This window comes from Haliaeetus albicilla, chromosome 22 (genome assembly GCF_947461875.1).
Source record: "Haliaeetus albicilla chromosome 22, bHalAlb1.1, whole genome shotgun sequence".
NCBI lineage: Eukaryota > Metazoa > Chordata > Aves > Accipitriformes > Accipitridae > Haliaeetus > Haliaeetus albicilla.
This window is the reverse complement of record NC_091504.1, coordinates 11,540,522-11,561,389: the sequence shown is the minus strand read 5'-3', so window position 1 is coordinate 11,561,389 and position 20,868 is coordinate 11,540,522. Positions and strand designations below refer to the sequence as shown.

At 35.6% G+C, this 20,868-nt stretch overlaps 1 protein-coding gene across 42 annotated transcripts in view; it reads right to left on the bottom strand.

Annotated features, from left to right (window-relative positions):
* Positions 1-20,868, bottom strand: part of RBFOX1 (RNA binding fox-1 homolog 1) — a 1,354,570-nt gene that overhangs the window by 90,021 nt on the left and 1,243,681 nt on the right. For 36 of the 42 annotated variants that reach the window (XM_069809863.1, XM_069809864.1, XM_069809865.1 and 33 more), the window contains 4 exons: positions 14,405-14,548; positions 11,500-11,553; positions 5,785-5,877; positions 4,060-4,120 (listed from right to left, as the gene is read on the bottom strand). In XM_069809863.1, coding sequence (XP_069665964.1) covers positions 4,060-4,120; positions 5,785-5,877; positions 11,500-11,553; positions 14,405-14,548 — 352 coding nt within the window. The remainder of the gene's footprint in view (positions 1-4,059; positions 4,121-5,784; positions 5,878-11,499; positions 11,554-14,404; positions 14,549-20,868) is intronic. The other 6 variants (XM_069809866.1, XM_069809898.1, XM_069809869.1 and 3 more) reach the window with 1 other exon arrangement.

Sequence of the window (20,868 nt, the reverse complement as noted above, 5' to 3'; positions counted from 1 at the left end):
CAATTTTACATACTACAGGAATATATTCAGGAAGGTCGTGGTATAACAAATACTCTTAGCCAAGCTTTGTGTGACAGAAAATCATCCAAATGTTGAGACTTTCAGTGAAAAACTAACTTTTTATAGCTTAGAGAATATTTCATATTTCAAATTCCTTACTTCCTCAAAAGACCACTGATCAACACCATCCAAAATGAAAGATTGGACTGAATTTCAGATCTGTCAGCTTTTGCTGTCAAAGCAGCTGACAGACACCTCTCAGCTTCTAAGTTACACTAACAGCGCCACAATTTGGCTGAGAGAAAGAAAAAATCTTGGAAGACACAGATTGCTCTTCACAGCTGAAAGCCACTCTTGTATTTCAGTTCCTTACCTCTCTTTCAGTGACGGCTGTCTCGTCTAACTTTTTGAAGCTTATACAGGAAATACTTCATTCATCGTGAAAATAACAGTAATTAAACTTAGCTTTATCTTGTCAGCTAGCAATGTGCTGGCCCATAGCTGTGTGGGTTAATCAAGTGTGATAGTAGTTGATGTATCCGAGCGAGCAGCTGCCAAGTAACTCTACTTCAGCAGCTGGAGGAGGCAAATTCTCTGCAGTGGGTGTCATTTTGTGCATTTTTCTTACTGTCACAGTATTAAACTCCCCCTCAAGTTGAAACTATAAACACTTAAAACTTAAAAAACAAACAAGGAAACGAACAATCTCTCTGCCTGCCCCCAAACCCCACCCTGTACAGTCATCCGAAGAAATGCACGTTAAGCGTGCTAAAGGGAAGGAAATAATCGTACTGCACAGCGTAACAAGCTTTGGTAGAAAGTGGGGCACAGCAATGCAGAGAGGATTATTTTCACTTCACAGGCCAGACAGGCATCCGTGGCCGGAGGAGTGCTTTGACGGGAAAGAAGCCCTGCGACACCATTTGCTTTCCTCCTGTTTGCCTACAGAGGGGGGAGGAAAGGGGAATGGGAGGGAATTTAACTGTGCTTATAGATTCAAAATCACAGCTAGTGACTAAGTTGAGATCAACAGAAGGCTCAAATTCAAGGCATCACAAGTATAAACTTTAAAACATATTTATCCCCCTACTGATCTCTGTTTCATGCCCCTCATTCATTGCTGCAGTTCTCTGAACCTACTTGCACATAATTCTCTATTCCCTACAACACTTGGGTGAGCATCCTGAATTGCACTATGGGCATCAGAAGAAAGTGTAACTGTGAACAGGGTAGGTTGGAACATCTAAAAACGTCTCCGAAATATTTTTGCCAACAAGTAGAACTCCTGACACTGAATTTATTCGCAAAGAAAAGGCAGTTTTATCTCCAAAGCACATCACAAATATGAGGTGAGCCATCAAAATCATCTTGTCCGATAACAAACTTGCACAAAAAAAGCTCTCCTAGCAACTGAGCATTTGTTAACTGCTCATTTTGAGAATCATCAAAAGTCACGGCAAAGCATACTTATTTCAAAAACCATCTAGGACACAAAAGCAAACCACTTATTTGAATGAAGCTGCATATATTAAAAAAAAAAGTCTAGGTTTTTGTGCTTTAAAAATCTACTGACTTTTGCAATCCTATTAACAACATAAGCCCTGTTATCAACCAACTGGCAGTATTCAGGAACGAAAGACAAAACAGAGTGTAACGTATTTTTAATTTACAATAAATATTAGTGCCTGATGTTTTCATATAATACATGTGCCCCAACTACGTTTTGAACACCCGCCAATAACATGTCAGTCACCACATACTCTTTGAAAAACAAAGCCACACATTAAAAAAGAAGTGGTTCTGAAGAGAAAGGCATGTGCAAACAAGAAGTTTCTGGCTATCTGCATCAGAAGCATCTTGCAAATGTTAATATGCTCATAGAAGAACACAGGAAAACTAGCCTTAAATTTTATTTGAGAGATGAGACCTTTACTTTAGACAACAATAACCTTTAATAATCAGCGATAGCGCTGGTTAATTCCTGGCAAAACGATAAAGAACTAGAATCATACAATGGCAGGATGACCGATAATACAAGCACTGATTAAACTAAATGAAGCCCCTTACACATCTACACTTCATTCCTTGTTGCTTGTAATGATTATGCAAGACGAACATGATTGTCCTTGTGTGTTTACTTTAGAAGCCCTCAGACATTAAAAAAAAAGTTAAAAAAATCAAAATGTATGAACTACAACCAGAGTTTGTCTTGGTAGATACCCATCAAATGGTGTGCAAAAGAACATCCTACATGCAACACCTTGGATGTACGGATTCACAAACATAAATGCTAATTTTTATGCACTGAACAGGATATTTCATACTTTTGGGGGAGATCTAGTCCAGATGGGACAGGATGGAAAATGACAGGCAAAACACTTCAAGTGGGAAACACTTAACAGCAGACTTTCATCATTCTGGTTTTGGATATTAATAAATGATAACATATGACCTAAGTAATCCTGCTGTGTGGGCAGGAGACAGAGATGAACATCCTCTAAAATCAGATTCCTAAAATCTCACATCTCTATTTCCAGCATTCCCTTCCTTCAGCACTGGATGTGCTGATATGTAATGTGTTATCTGCTAATTAACAGTTTTGTAGCCTTAGGATAATATGAATACAAAATATACACCATCATTTATAACAAAACTACTTTTATCCTTTTATCGTTACAATATAGCAGACAAAGTTCATAGGATCATATCCATATTGTTAATTTAGCTCGTTATTGCAACAAAATCTTGTTATGTGATCCAGTCAAGCTTTGTGTCTCTTTCGTTAGATTCACTGAGATGTTTCAAAGCCAGTAAAAATGAAGGAGGTTTTCCCATCTGCACCATTTGCCAAGTTCCACATTTACATACAAAATGAGGAAGAAAACAGTTTCTGAGAAAGCATGAGGAATTTTAGACTCTTCTTCTCCAGATCATTTTTAATTAGCTCAGTTATCACATGTCAAATGAAAACCATCACTATATTTTATTTTTACTGTGGTAGGAAAACATTGACTCTTTCGATATAAAAATAAAGCCACTGTTTGCCCTGGGTTTTAGTACAACCTCACTAATGAGACCTCAGATATAGAAAATAAGATCCGTTATATTTCAAAATGGAAAAGATTCTGATCTACCTGTGGAAACCTTTACTGATGTATGTGCAGATTTCATCTGCTTTCTACTGGATGGGAAAAACTAAATTAAATTGAAAAGCAAATAAGTATAACTACACAGTCTAGTAAAACTGGAAAAAGTAATTGCAATTAACTTTAATTGATGTATTATTGTTTGATGTTGTTGAGTTAGGAACTTGTTAGAATTTTCTGAACTAGCAAACGCAAACAGCTCAAGCACATGATCAAACATTGCCAAAGGAAACATTGTTTAAATGTATTCCTTTCAAACCCCTCAAATATCTATGGATTATTTTTGTATCATTAATGTACAACATTATACCAACTTAGGTCAGTATTAGAATGAATTTTTTTTAGATAGCTTGGAACTCAGATTTTTCCGGGGAAAAAAAGCTGAAAGCAGCACCCAGTTACAGTTTGCCCTTTACTTCTAACAAATTGTGGAAAGAAGAGACAGAAAATTATCTTTGACTAGATGCATGTCTTCGTACTAAAAAGTATCTCATGCCTGACAGAGACATTCTTCTTGCTGGTCTCCCTACCTCCCTCATCCAAGCAAAATCGTATCCTCCGATTAGTTCATTCATCGCAACATTAACACTGCACAAAGCTAGCAGAGAATAACGCTTTCCTGTCAGGTATATTTTCCTATACAAAAGCCACTGTGGTTAAAGACTTAGATTCCAATCAGGCCAAATAATGCATGCTATGCCCACATGGCTGTGAATTAGCTGCACTCTGCACAGACGGAATTTATGCCCAGCCATATGATGTTTTAGGTCGCCGGACAAAGCCTGAGCCCAAGGAGATGCAGGGGATGCGGACTATGACGCTTCATGAGTAGATGCGTCCACCCGTTCAGCCGAAGAGTGAGGTTTCACATGCAGTGACATTAAAACAAAGCACTGAGATCTCATGCACTTACCATTCGTGTAAGGGTTGACGGTCTTTTTATTTGTCATTACACGTGCTGTTGCATTATTTACCTAAGCACATAGAACACTGGATTAGAAAGGGTTACAGGGAGGGTCCATGTTACTATTAAATGCATGCATTATTACTGCTATTAGTAATGTAAAAATAAAATGCAATTTAATTTATAGAAGGCAACAGGTGCATAACAAAATCATACTATTTATAATTACATTTACTTTCATAACCATTTTAACTTACAAATCATTTCAATAAAGCAACATCATATCATTTAAACTTTAATAAAAAGACATGAAAAGCAAATTAAAAGGTACTGCATAATTTAAGACTTAAGAGCATGCTTGTATTCCATGATAACACTGATACAATAAATACTCAAAACAGAAAAAAAAAGATTATATGAAGGAACATGCAGTGGAGTAGAAGGGAAAGAGACAAGGTACAAGGAAACAAAGAAAATGTCAAAAAAAGGGACAAACGAATTTTAGCAGTGTGCAACATAACCCTTCAGAAGAGAAGTACCATTGGAAAAGCAACATCTAGCATTCAACACTTGGAACAAGAGCCTTTTTCATTGCAAGAATTAACAAAATCATTCAAGCTTTAAAATCACAGCTAACAAAAGGATAAAAAGAGGGTGCATTATTTAACACAATATGGAGTTAACAATCTGAGTAAGATGTGCACGAAGTCATATCCTCAATCCAATCAGTGCCTCCCAGGCTTGCTTAAAACGTACACTCAATTACAGGCGTACCAATATAGAAAAAAATGTAGCATCAAGAAAACTTAATACAACAAGTCAAAAAAATTCACGTGGTATATCAGCGCTAAATACGTGAAACGGCAGATGGACTTCTCCACTTACCATTCAGCACCATCGCCAGCATGGGTATGTATACAGTTACCATGGTTACTGAGAGTTTGGTGAGGGCCCTAAGCGCTACCGTCGAAGGGGGAAAATGAAAAGGCAAAATATGCAACATCTTACTCAAAAGACGACAGCATTTTCAATTGGTATTTTTTTTTATTCTAACAAATACGACTGAGGCAGTATTGAAGGGGATCCAGTGGTGCTGGGTTTTTAATAGATATGAATGGCTCAGGCCATCCAGCCAAAGTAGCCTGATGGTTTCATTAAAAATTAAATGTTAAAATTGGTCGGTCTCTAGTCTGGCTTTGTTTCTTTTTCTTGTACATCTTTTGGATGCTTCTTTCCCAATCTGAATTTTTTGAAAGCCACTGTGGATCCCGCATCAACCCTGCAGGAAAAAAAAAAAACCAAAACAAACCAAAACAAAAAAAAAACCAACCTTTTGTTTGTTTTTGTTTTGTCTGTCACACTTTTTTTTTTGTTGTTCTCAATTTTTATTTTTTTTTCTTTTTTTTGTTGGCTGGTTTTTGGAATCTACTGCACCCATTGATTTACAAAACATCCAAAATAATAACTTCAAAATATTAAAGCTTTCATTTTTTTTCAATTCTGTCATCCACCTTTCAGCAATAATGATAATAATAATAATAATTACAAAAGAAATAATAATAAAAAACCCAAGTAAGGCCAGATTCTCTCTCTTTATATATAAATATATATATAAACAATGGGAAGGGGAAAGGGGAGCACACAGAAGACACCAATGATGCATCTGAAACAACAAATGAGAGTGAAGCAGACATTTATAAAAAAGATGAAAAGGAAAATATTTTGAACATGCACCTCGATTTTACGGCCCTCTACCACGGTGCCGTGTAATTTCTCCCTCGCCCTGTCCGCATCAGCACTATTTTCGAAAGTTACGAAACCAAATCCCTGCATGCAGGAGGGAGAAGGGGGGAAAACAACATGCACATTATTATTTCAGTCAATGACCACTTGTTTGCTTATGTTCTCTCTCTTTAATTTAATATTTTCTTGTCCTTGCTTCATTTCTGTAACATGCAAATTAGAAAAATTATAATTGTATTGAGATGTGCAATAAATAAGCGACAAATGTGAACAAATTTTTTCTGTCATCAGTTAGATAATACCCTCTGAGAAATTCAAAGAATGATACCAAAAATACCTTTCTACATGTCACTACAGAGGAAAATAAATCTAACAATAAGAAAATGAAATTAAAACAAATTACAGTGTCTTCACATAGAAAAAAATGAACTAATGAGAAAAGAAAATGAACCACATTTTAATGACATGCAGATATCTCAACAAAATAAAAAACATGTGCACAAAATTCAACACTGAATGTCAATATACTCTAAAACATTGCCTAATTAATCATGCTGTTGTGATCATAAGAAACATTGTTCCCATGCAACACTAGGGTAACTTAAACTTTTGTCAAACTATACAGCCTTTACTTATTTTTTTATAAAAGAAAAAAAAAAAAGAAAACCACCAACAAAACAAAAGTACTTTTTGAACAAAGTATAAACTTTCTTGTATTAACAGATCAAATAAAATCACATGATGTGAATAGAAAAAGAAACTCTGATAAAGGAATAAAAATGTAAACATTTTGAATAAGTTTAACTGGTTCATTTACTATTTATGTATATTACTTTCCACATATAGAACATGCAACTGGTAAAACTCCAGAATCCCGTGTTAGTGGGACAGGAAAATACTCGACAGCTATGAAATTCTGCTTATGACAAATGCTTTGCTTTATAATATTAGGCTAAACAAACATTTCCAATCCTACTAAAATTCTTTTTATTGTGCTAAGTTAAATTAAACACTGTTTACAATGGCAAATAGTTTTAAAAAAAACCAGACATTGAAAAACATTTTAGAAACATACACCAACCCTTTGAAGTAATTCTTGCATTAGCACTACAATGCCTTTGCATGCTTTCCCGAAGTTTTCTGAACAAATAAGCTGCTACATCCTTGGTGTGTCATAACAAGAATCAGTTGCAAGCTATACCTGGCCGCTTTATATATATCGGCATTGCTGCACATATTTGAAGTCCTACTACAACATTTTCTTTACTGTTACTTTAGCTTGAACTATGAGGTAAAGCTTTCCTCTGTTCTGTTCCTCAGCAATAAGCCATGCACCATGTCTCCTCATTCTCCAGTCCATTTGCTAAGTTTTGTGGTCAGTATTCACCCACTTACTCTCTGCAGTTCTACCTATTATGTAAATAGTGACTGATTAAAAAAAAAAAAAAAAAAAAAAAAGGAGAAGGGAATATATTTATACATTTATTTATACATTTTACACAAAGAGGAGACCAAATGTGAAACTAAGGCAAAATTGACACCAAACATCGAGAAAAACAATGGACATGAACTACAAAACTAATTAATCAACAATCGATAAAAAAAGTTAAGAAACTATCAGGATCATTATAAGGGTTATTTGGGTTATTTTACCTACTCAAACACCACATTTATTTATGCCTGTTTACAACATAGAAAGTGACATTTATGTACAGTAGCAGTTTCTGTTCCATTCTCTTCAAAGTAGCTTAAACGCACTGTCTGTTGCTCTTTTTTTCCCCTCCTGTAAAGCCATGCTGAAGCCTGAGCTCAGAAGTGCTCTATCAGCAGTTCCGCTTCTAGCTGAAGCCATTCGCAAAACTCCTGATTCCACACATTTTCTCCACTCTACCCTCCACAATTTTAGCACAAAGCCACGACCTTGCTTGTCACAAGACACTGAGGATGTAAGTCTCTTCTCCCAAAAGTACCAGGAGTGTTGAGAGAAAGTAAATCCCCCTCCTCAGCACTAATCCCTATGTTTTAGATGCCTGCATAGGCTTTTCTTATACCTAAACCCATCCTCAACTTTAAACTTTTATTTCTTCTTCAACTGCTTCCTCCCATCTTGTAAAAGCTCTGTAAAAAAAGCTCATAATTTAAGATGCCATTAAGAAAATTTCACAGCAGCAGACATCACCGAAACCATGGATCCAAGGAGCCTAGCTCCAAGCAATAGCATAAATTCCCCCAATTCTGTTTGTTCTCCCCTCTCCTCCTCGCTGAACAGCTGCCCCTTCTCAGAACTGCTAACATTTGGTAGGAGTTGTTTAGACAAAATTTTGAATCAGTCTTCTTAGCTCACAGCACTGCCAGTTAATTTTGCTCGAACAACTAAAGGGAAAGATAAAACCCTAATTATATTAAAAAATTAGAAAAAGATATAAAGTGGAGCCACAAGCCAAGATAAGACAGGAACTTCAAAGACTCTGAAAAGAATACTCATTGTAATTTTTTAATTTCTTATGTTGTACTTATTCTTATAATTAACACTACTTAAATTAAGCTCTTATTATTTAGGCAAATCTTTAATTTTACCTAGCTGACACAGAAACTCCATCACAGAACATAGATTCATTCATCACACATTCAAATACCTACAAAAATATGTTAACATTCATTTTATATGCAGCTGATTCAACAGCTACTTTAGCTTAGAATACTATGTATTTTATTAACTGGTAATGTAAATTTCTGCTTTTTATATTTAAAGTCAGTCAAGTGATTTAATAATAGCCAAGTTAGTATAAGAGAAGGTTCTGCTTTAATTTGGGAGGTGCTTTGGAGCTCTTCTTATTTGAAGGAATATATGTTAATACAATATATACTAGGTATATATTACTACATATACACACAAACAGATTTATGAAAGTATGTATGTAGTATGTAGCTGTATAGAGCATTAATTTACAACTGTAAAGAAATGGTACTTGTTGACGTTCTTGTATCTTTGCAGCCTTGCAGTTGTGCCCAAGACACAAGCCATTCGCAGCTCCATGGAGAGCTTCAGTGTTGAAACAGCACAGTAGCATTAAAATATCCACAATAATGGAAGCTATATTTCAAATTGTCCTTCCAAGATGAGTGGTAAATGCAGAGAAACGTAAGTTACCAGCAATTTTTAATGTTACTTGAATCAACTGCTTCAAGAATTGGCAAAGGTAAGCCTCATTTATTTAACACAGGTTGTAAGAAAGATCTACACCAAAACAATACTGAAATTCTTGCAATTCTTATAAAGAGTTTCAAAAGTCATCAGTGTTGCCATACAATTCTAGCAAAGTTATCTTAATTAGTATTATGCCCCCAAACAAACAGAAATTTGTAGTATGAAACTTGTGTTATTTTAGGGTTTCTTTTATGGAAAGACGCCTTTCTGCAAAATTATTTTATACTGCATTGTGGTGCTGCAGCATTAAGTTTTTTGAATATGCAATTCCATTTTTCTTAATTATTACGGCATGAAAATGAGCTTAATTCTGATGTTTTTGCAAGAATCTTTTTAAACATTAATTATTGGACTACAAAGAAATAAACAAAGAGAAACAAAAAAAATTTCTAGCAATTCTTTTATGCCAAACTGCAGCTAGAAACAACTTTGAATTTTGATCCTGCAAACTTTTTTACCTGTACTCAGTTTGAGACCACTTAGTAGTCCTTTCAGTTTCAGTGGGATTTTATGAATACATAGATAAGCACTGCCAGGAATGGGACTTTAATCTGGTGCATCTTAAATCCTACAGAATGGACATGAAATGATCAGATTAAAAAAAAAAAAGGAAAAAAAAAAAAATGATGTTCTTATTCCTAATCCTATTTTTTAACTTTTTATTTAGTTGAGAGAATCATAGGGTACTTCTGCAAATCAACATACTATGTAGCTATACCTGAAATAACTCTAAACAAGATGAGAAGCAGCATACGTAAGCAATGAGATGCATCACAAAACTGCTTTAAGTATCTTCAGCAGTTTAATCAGAGCCAGCCTGGATGCACCAACACAGCACTGGATAGTGTAGAAGTATTTAATAAGAATAGGTCTTAGAGTCTCTAACACTATGTAGTGACATTACAAGCCTACCTAGGAAAACCTCTTCCTTGGGAAATCCTTTCTAGGAGTTTTTTAGCACAAGGCACTGGGATATTTGCACTACTGCAAGATCACTGTTAAAAAAAATCAGTTCAGAAATACCTCCTCACCCCATCCCACAAATACTTTAAAAAAGCCTTATACTTATGCAGTCTGATGCAAACGTGGTGGTTAAAAGTCCTACATGTATAAGATCTAATGGCTAAACAAATGCATAGACCACCACCGTGACGTGTGTACTCAGTTCCACCCCATCTTCAACAGAACCAACCAAAGGTGGCAAGTGTCCCACACTTGTCTTTTGACATTTGACAAATGTCTTTTGACATTTATGATACTATCCAGCAGAAGCAGGTTCTGGACAATATACATCTTTTGCAAACACTACTGAACAGCCAAAATTTAACGATAATAAATTTCAGCCAGAGTAGGAGACTCTAAGCGACAAAGTGCCATACATTTTGGTTGTTTACTGAAAAGGTGGTAAATGTTCCAATTGGGTTTGGGCTAGCAGGCAAGGGTACTAAAATTAATGAATGTTAGAATAATTTTGGAATATCAACCAGGAAATTTCAGCCTTTTTTTTTTTTTAAAGGTGATGGCTTTAACTTTAGAATATAAATACAAACACATTAAGGGAAAAACTAACAGAATTAAAATATATCTGATTTAAGAGAGATTTATGATATATCTGATTCTTAAAAAAGGACAGATTACAGTATGCCTATAACAGGAAAAGAATTCCATCGCTAATAATAAATCATATATGAGAGTTGCAGAAAGACTGAAACATTGGTGGATAAACATTCTAGTGTGTCTGCCATGGCAGGAAAAGGAAAAGGTATCATGCACATGACATACACATAAACCCTGACAGTGCAGCTGATATCATAGTTGAAGCATACTGGGCTACAGTTTTCCACCAGGTAATGATGCTAATGCAGTCATAGCCTTTCTATCTTGCTTTATTTCTTAAATATTGACTAAATTGAAGTATGCATTTAAGGCAAAGTAATTTTCAGAAAAAAATTAAATGTTTGCAATACAATAAGAACTCTTTTAATCAAATAAATGTTAAAATAGATTGTTTTCAAAGGGTTGGTGTACTGAAGCTTTAACTAAAGAGGAAAACATCTGCACTTAGATTATCTGGAACAATCACATATTTTCTCAGCTAATTACTAAAGAGGATAGTTATTAGGTATCATTATCATCTTTCATTTCAACAGGGGAAAAAATACCTGTACTAATACAAACCTGCCTACAAACATCTGTAAGTATGGACTCATCTTATAAAATAAACAAGGTAATTACCCTTGAAGAATAAAGACAGCAGAAATCAACGTTCCCATAAAACAGATGACAGTTTGGAGTAGCTAAAATTACCCCCTTTAAGAGATATAAAATGAGTCCAATGATTTTCATGCTACTTAGGAAACTGAATGACAGCTCAGAAGATGTTTTCACTAACATGGAATTTCAGGTGTTATTTTTTACAGCAGTGCAGTTGTTTCCTTTTACTCATAAAAATATTTTAAACAAATTAAAAAATTCCATGGGTGAATTAAACTGCTTACCTTTGAGCCTCGCTCATTAAAAATAATTTCAACATCTAAGATTTTACCAAATTGCTGCAAAGAAATAGAAAAGTTACATGAAAATAAGATAACTTCAACACTTCAATCATATACAGTACAAATGTTTGTTTCAGAAAATGGTGCCCCACATAAAAAAGTTAAAGAATATAAAACCAAAAATAGTCAAGCAGCAAAAAAGTCACACTGAAGAGGAGTGAGATCAATATTACAACTAAATCGCATGTATCATTACACTTGTCGCTATCATTCCACATATGCATTTATGAACTTTAAGTTCAGTGACACCACCTGACAAAAAAGAAATCATCATTAGACTGTGATCACAGTGAAGTGAAAGTTCCAAATTTCTTTTTTTTTTATTTTGTCTTTGCACACAGTAGGTTACTTCTTTGTGATCCATTCAGTCCAGCTGCCATCACCTTTTTTTTTTTATATGTAATACGCTACTGGTTTACTTTGCTTGGAGTGTAATAAGCATCACTACCAAGACAGGATTAATGGCTGCCTTAACATTGCCGCCCTCTGGTCATCCTTCCCTCTGAAGAACCTTTGTTTCAGAAGACCTTTTGCAGCTGCTTTCCAGGACAGGTAAAACAATTTGGTTACTTCTGCTTTACAGGAATGAGATTAAACCAGCTGGGAGTTTTGTTGCTGGCTTCAAGGAGTGAGGATTTCTCTCCACCCTTGCTGAAAAGGGATAATCATTCCTCCCTAAGCAATTCTTGTCTTACTAGAGTATAACTTGGAAAACTGGAATGGATACTTACTTGTTGGGGATTTTTCCCTGCTCAGAATTGAACTTCTATGATAATATTAGTAGTATCCGTCACTACTGTTGACCTTAAAATAACACTCACAATCATCTAGGCATTGTTCACACACACAAAACTTGACCACAGTTGCTATCCCAAAGAAAAAGGCTCTACTGGATTTGTCTTAGTAAGAGAATAAATGTTTGACTCAGGCAGCATTTAGTTAGAATGCTTTCTGATATGACACATTTTGTGATGTGACACTCTACTGTATCAGTGGGTTGTTTCTGTCATTTCATATGTCATTAACGTACAGTATGGATCAGTGTTAACACCAATAAGTGACACAATATATTAAACAAAGAGGCAGAAATTAGAGGCAGGCAAATGAAGAGTAATCTGACAAGAGTCCAAGAAACTGCAGAAATGAGCCTATACTCCAGTCTTTTAAGATATAATAAACACTTTCAGGCTAGAAGGACAGTATTCCTTCTCTAGCTTTCAACTTGGTTATGAAAAATCAACCATCATTTGTTATCCCTTGGCTTATTTTATGTTCTTGCATTCACCATTTAATTAACATTTTAACTGCAACTTTAGCCTATAAGCAGACAATGACTTAAGATTTAAACAATCCTCTGTTGTATTTATGTCCATGTAAAAAGATCACCTGTTATGTGTATAATATGGTCATGATGCAGCATTACTATATTTCGTATCAGGTACTTCAACTCACACTTGCAGAAACTTCATTTTTCTATCAATTCAGAAGCTAAAAGTTTACTGTTACCACATCATTCTAAAGCTGGAAAACTCTAGCCATTCTCAGTGTTAGTCTTTTGAGACCTAAGACTTAGAAATATTGAAAAAAAAAAATGTTTTTATTCGCTTACAAATTACTACAATACCTCAAAAAACCCACCCCAATCCTTTCATTTAAAGTACTTTCAAATAAAATCCATCTATTTTAAGTGGTTTGTTTAATTTAAATAAATTTACATATTTTTCTCTAGAGGGTTAATTATTATGCCTTCTGCTATTTTGCTGATGAGCTACAAGCTGCATTTCGGGGAGGTTACTTGTAGCGAGCCAGATACAGCAAAACAGTCACTCTCATTTCCCAGTACTATACCAGGATTCTTTTTCCAGTGACTGTTTCCTTCACTTCATAGAAATAAATACTGAAAACCACAATGTCTTAATTCACATACAAAGACATTAGAAAAACTTTAAAATCTGAACTGAACATGAAAGATGGAGATAAGTATAGTGCCATTAAGTACTTGATGCTGCACTCTATAAAAAACTGTAACGCAGAGGAGAATTAAGTTTTAGTGAGTCAGAAATAAGAAAGCAAGAGTAACAAAAATGCTCAAGAGTACTAACTTGGAAAAGGAAAAGCTGGGTTCTAATAGCTGATGAAGTACTATTTCTAGATTTTATTTAGTGACATTTCAAAATAACCCAAGAGTTCTTGGAGCAGGGAGAAGAAACCCGGTCTAACCTCTCACAGTTATGAGCCTAGAATCAATGGCACCTATGAGATGTGTGAAACACAGCCGATGCACTTGAAGGTAGCTAACAGCTTGGGTAAAAGCAAAAATTGAGAGACTTACAGACAAATACTGGCAAAAACTTTAGAAGCTTACAGACCTACAATACCTGTGAGGATGGGTCAGGATTCCTACTCCTGGGCTTCCTGCTTAAATTCAGCCCATGTCTTACTTCTGTAGATTTGGGTCCCTTGCTCCTGAGGTCAGTCATTGACTTTTTTACATCATGCTTTCCAAAATCCATAAATACAGCCATATAAATCCAGATTTGCATTGCACAACTATATATGTATTCAATATTTTAAGCCAACATAGATAGCTTTTTTTTGAATGTAATACAAAACAACACAATACATAGAACACACCCATCTGTATCACATACAGTAGAATCAGTAGTATTTCTTTTCCCAATTGTGGCTAGCAAATCAGATGTTTAGTTATGAATAAATGAAAAGAGAGTCTTTACTGAAAATGGTTAAACAGCCTAAATCAGAGATACTGCTCTCACAGCTGACTATAATATAAAATACCTATTGCAATGCAAATATAAAAAAGCATAAATAAAGTATGAGTACTTACACCAAACATTTGTCTAAGATCTGGATCCCGGAATCTGAATGGTATATTTGAGACGTGAAGCCGTTTTGGCTGTGATTTGTTTTCTGTGTTTTCAGAAGATTGTGTCTGTTGCTGGCCATCGGTCTGTGCTGCATCATCTGTCTGCTAAAAGGGTAAAGCAAAATAAAGCACATTGTAAGTATTTCTGCTATTTTTATCATAAAGTTGTGGGCTTAAAATCTCAAAAAAAGACGACTAAAAAGGAATTAAATCTGCTCAAAGGTACTGACAAATACTAGAATTTGAAATACATGAAAATCAAATCAATTTCTGTATCTGTCTCAACAGTATACAGTTTCAGTGATATTTTTAATATGTATTTGGAATAAACTGGAGAATAGGAAGGAGATTATTATTTGTTGATTTTCTTAGCTTCTTTTAAAAAATGAAGTAATATGTCTCCCTATATTATAAGACTGTTGAAACCCCTTTAACCTCATCAGTGTTTGCCAATGGAAGAAACTGAATCTCCATGTCCACGTAGCAGCCTACTTGCAGAAGCAAGCTGTACACTTTCAAGATTAGTACTTTCATTCAGGGGCCATTGGGACTTCTACACAGGAGGTAGGTAACACATCACATCCTAGTTGCTATTTCATAAGCAGTGCTGATGGGCACCAGAGGGTCATTTTGTCCAGATAAATGGTCACTATTATGGAAAAGACCTTGAGTTTTGATAGGGAACAGAAATACAATCAGTGGTGAAGGTTGCCTGACATAAAAGTGAGACCCAGAAACAAAGTTTTACAGATTTTCTTTCTCACCAAAATAAGATCATATCATGGTACTTCTTACAGGGATACTGTTCCCTAGTTTTAAAATGCTATTTTATAATTGAAGGACATGGCTGTGTATTACAATTTAACAAACAATTATAAACACCTAGAGAGATTAGGAAAAAAACATAACGTCCTTCATCCAAAAAGTAAAATGAACCAATGCTGGTCTATCAGTATATTATAGAAATTTCTCATCTGTTTTCTGTAATTATATCATACAGTGCCTAATTAATCACTGCAGGTACAGCACAAATTCACTAGAAAAATATTTTGCATAGTTATTTTCTTTTGCACTGGTGGAGGGGATTTGGAAGAAAAGAAGAGGAAAGAAAAGTTGAATGAAACTACAAGGACCATCTTACAACTGTTACTCTATTTTCTCTGTTCTTCCTTTTCCTTATGACCATATTCATCTTCCAAGTATTCATTTTTCTCTCGTGTCCTAATGTTACAGTTCAGTTTGTCTTTCTGACTTTTTTAAATTAAAAAAAATAAATGAAGAAATCTCCCATTTCCTGCTAGTATCAAATTTCTTTTAAGAGACAACAGTTGAAGCAAAATAAAAACAGTTAAATAAAATAAACCTTACCACACAGTTTTAGTACCAATAAGCCTGTTAAGGAGGAAGCAAAACAACTCGAACAGAATACATCATTTACATCAGCAATTATTACATATAAATTTAATTCTAGCAAGTTAAATTCAACATCATCTTCCCCAGTAAATGCAAATGTTCTCAAATTCAACGTACAAATATCTACAATTTCCTGTATTGCCTATACTTCTGTGCTAAGAACATTTTACAAATAAAGGTCCTTATCATTTCTGCAGAAGCATCAGTTCATCAGCAGTGCCTACATTTCACGGGGTACGATGATACTCATACACAAATACAAACTTTTGTGTGCACTAAAGAAGGACTTTCAAGTGATCCAAGCAAGGAACTGGGAACAGCTCAAGTGTAAACCTAAAACTGAGACCGTGTCACCACATCTCTTCAGCTGCTACTCCCTGCACTCACAGACAGGGTCCCACAAATTAAACAGTTCTTCTTTACAAATTTCTAGTGACTTAAATACTAAACATGGTATATAGCTGTTAAGAGACAAAAACATATTCCATGCCATTGTGGTTTAACCCCAGCCAGCAACTAAGCACCACACAGCCACTCACACACTTCCCACCCACCCAGTAGGATGGAGGAGGGAATTGGAAAAAAAAAAAGTAAAACTCGTGGGTTGAGACAAGAACAGTTTAATAGAATGAAAAAGAAACTAATAATGATAACGATAACAATAATAAAAAAAGAATTGGAATATACAGAACAAGTGATGCACAATACAATTGCTCACCACTCTCTGACCGATGCCCAGTTAGTTCCCAAGCAGCAACCCCCCCAGGCCAACTCCCCCCGGTTTATATACTGGGCATGACGTCCCATGGTATGGAATACCCCTCTGGCCAGTTTGGGTCAGCTGCCCTGGCTGTGTCCCTTCCCAACCCCTTGTGCCCCTCCAGCCGTCTCGCTGGCTGGGCATGAGAAGCTGAAAAGTCCTTGACTTAGTAGAAACACAATGTAGCAACAACTGAAAACATCATCCTGTTATCAACATTCTTCTCATACCGAACCCAAAACATAGCACTGTACCAGCTACTAGGAAGACAGTTAACTCTATCCCAGCTGAAACCAGGACAGTATCTCTTCCTATCTAAAACCAACTCAAAAATTTAAAATTTAGATTTTGGGCAACTGTTCCATCCATAGACACCACAGAGATTACTTTATACCTTCAGGCCTTAAAAAGAGAGAAATATGAAGGCAATTTGGTATATGAGAGCAGGTGGGGGACAAGGGACTGGAAACTTGAAATACAACACTCCAGAAGAATTTAAGGTCAATTAGATTAATCTGAAGAGAATTAAAGAATTCTGAAGGTGCTGTTTAGTTTCAGGAACAAAGGCTGCCCCAGGAAGAAATTATATAATCTATGTACTGTATAAATGCAAATTGGAGAAAGTAATTCTGTTCATTGTATTAATATAAATGATGAGAAACAAGAAGTAGGAGGGTTGAACAGTGCACTACTAGCATGCCAAAACATTAGGAGCATGTTCCACACCAGGAAGCTGAACAGATATATTGCCATCAAAAAGCCAGTGAGGTTTCTGAATATGATGCTAAAATGAAGGAGCTATAAATTATGGGTGAAGTGGGTAAATCCAGGTACTATTATTTTCTGGGTATTTCTTTTTGATTTTACCACCTTTGCTCACAGAAGCCTGAAATTTACAGTTTCAGCAAAGCATGTCTCAGAGTTTGGGCAGTGAGGACTAAAAACCAGAAACTTCAGAAAGTCACTGTCATCAAAGATTCATACCTGTAAACATCCTTAAAGAAGTCTGTGGCAGAATTAACAGAGCTAAACCATTTACAATGTATTAAAAGGCTTGACAACATAACAGTCTCTTTACAAAGTGTATTATCATCCTAAAACCTATGGATGTGCCTAGGATATCCTAGGAGAAGGATAACTGCAAATTGAAATTGGAATGTGAAGCTTATACAAAAATTTCTAAGTAACACCAAGGAGGTAAAATACACATAGGACAGAGGACAGGCTGGATTTTGCAAAATCCCAGAAAGGAACATTTCAAAGCCCTGTGGACTCAAAGAGCTAGAATGCAATTTTACTTAAACATATATAATACATTTCAAGAGAATATTTTCATTGCTGGAGGATCTAAAGACCAGTGGTTGATATCTCTTCAAAAATTAATTGAAGTTAGCATAGGACATTAGCCTTGCTACGCCCCTGCAGTCCTGTATGCAATCAGTACAAGTCCTGATCTGTTATGGGTTTGGTCTCTTTCAATACCCTCTCCTGACTCAATCAAGCAAATTAGTATGCCTTCTGCAAAACAAATAAATAAATAACCCCCCTAAGCTTTATCATTAAACAGAAATTACATAAAAGGGAGCATAGTCTGTGTATTTTTTTCACACGTGATATAATTTTTTGAGTACAAAGCTGTATCAGAGTTACCTTCACTTATCAAAAAGTCATTAATTTAACTTTGTGAAGAGATCACAATTCATAACCCAACCATTCAACACATTTTACCACTGGAACTATCTGCTATCTGGTGGTCCTTGCTTTTCCTTGTGTGTGTACTGGTTTTTTTTCCTATAGAAGATGGCAATGTAAATTCATATACAACTTGTAATCCATTATAATCTCGTTTATGGAACTGCTCTCTAACCAGTGATTTTTCATGCTGTATTTGTGCAGTTTGTTGTTACCGTGTAAACACCCTGCATCTGATGTTTTTGAATAGCATCTTATTTTTCCAGACAAAACCTACAATTTACCAAGATTATTTTGAATTCTAATCCTGTCCTGCAATGTACTTGCAGTCCTTCCCAGCTTGACATTGTTGCAAATTTAGTAAGTGTACACTTGATTCCATCATTTCAGATCATTAATGAAAATACAGAAAAACACTGAGTCACCACAAATCCCTGCAGAACTCCTTTTAATAAATCTTCTCATTTTGATAGCAAGCTACTTCTTAAACAGTTTCTAGTTTTCCATCCAGCCTATTGTAGTTGCATGTTTACTGTATTTCCCAGCTTGCTTAAAAGCAGGTCTTGTGTGAAAGTGTCAAAGCCTTATGAAAAGCAAAATACAACATTCAAGGCTCTTCCTTTGTCTACAAGGCCACTGTAGAAGTAAAAGACTGTATCTTTTTGACAAATCTGTGCTGATGGCTATTCTTCTTGTACATTCAGGTGTTAAAAAAGCAATGTGCATTTACTTGTTCCAGTATTTTCCCAGGACTGAAACTCTGATAATAGCACATCCCTTTAGCCTATATAATCAACACTTCTCTCTCCCTCCTCTAAAAAACAGCATTAGGTCTACTCTACTCCTGATCTCCAGTACCTCTGCTCATTCTCTACAAGGTAACAGAGACAGACACTAATGGCTCCAAAATATTATCAGTTTAATCTTTAAATACCTTGGAACGGAACTAATTAGAAACAGTTAACTGAAAACAAAACCCAACCCACCACACCTAACTTACCTGAATATTCTTTAATTGGTTTCTTCCCTGACAACTTTTTCTGACAGTTGGGAAATTATTGTAATCATCACCTGGCTGAGGCTGACCTCTACAGTGAAGACTCATGCAGAGGAGAAAGGTTCTCTTACCCTTCCTCCCAAGATTGCATTTCAGATTCACTCTCAGAGATTATCTCTAGCCTGGCATTAACGTCAGGTTCTCCACTGTGGCTCGAACCTTGTCCAGAAGAACCCCTCTTCTGGTTGCCTTTTGTACATGCAGTTGCAGAACTTGTCACCAGTATATTCCAATAGCAATCTCAACTGGCAGGCCGGCTACAGGAAGCACCAAATCGCCTCAAATCCCTATTATTCATTTTAGTACTGCACCTCCAGTTGCTGACTAAAGATCTCATCCACTGAATCTTACCAGCTGGAGGTCTATAATAATTTTCAGAACAAAGAGGTCCTTTTTCATAAAGTCATAGAATTTTCTCCTCTAATAGCTATCCAGAGACCTTTAAGGGTCTCTCTCCTTCTGCAGTTGTGACCTTGGATAAGGCAACTCCTTAAATTACAAGGGAACAATTCCTTTCTTGTCTCTCTTCCTAATCAAAATTCACAACTTTATTTTCAACAGGATATTAGTTTTTGCAGGTATGAATGTTCAATAGAATTTTGATGGGGTTTATGGCACTTCATGCCTTTTTATTGTGACGTAATTGGTTGCAACGGCATCATGTGAGTACAATGTGGTCCAGTGTAGCCACAACGTACCACCGCGGGTGTGGACGTGGTACAATGTTTATTACAGGGCACCAGTAAATACCCCAAAACAGACTGCTTCCATTAACAAAGCCTGAGGTATGGAATTTCTATGAGACTGCAAAATTCCTAAACTTTTCTAGAAGCCTATATCATGCTTCGTAACTGTTAAAACTATTTAAAAAAAAAATCCAAATAATTTAAAAAGAAACTGTTTTTCTAAACAGGTAAACCAAGAAGTAAAGCTACGAATGCACCGGGAGCTGAAAGCACTTGGTAATACAGACCCTTAGTGCTATAGAAATCAATGGTAACCGTAGGTTCTTGGCACCCTTGAAAATTACTACAGATTGGCTTTTTTCCTATGCATGTCAGTCAGCACTGTATCAGGTTAGTTTGTAGCTCTGAGGTTTAAGGTGTTATTTGTCATCTTCACCGAAAGGTCATTTCCACCAATTTGCTGTATGACTTTTTTTCTGGTTCCACTGAGAACATATTTCTAATTTAAAAAACCTAATAAACAGTTACATATTTTAGCAGATTATTGATGAGTATTGCCTGGAGGGATCCACAGGATGAGAACTTTGGCATCTTATTGACTATAAAATGACAGACACTGCTACAAAATCTTATTTATGTAAAAAACATTTGCTATGGATATTTATTAACACACAATTGCACACAATCGCAAGTTTCCAGCACCATTTTATGTCATAAATGTTAAAATAAGTTGCGAAACTTGAATCCTTTAACGACAGTTGGTCGCATTTGCAGGCACTTCATACAGAATTGAGATGCTCAATTTTCCACAATAATT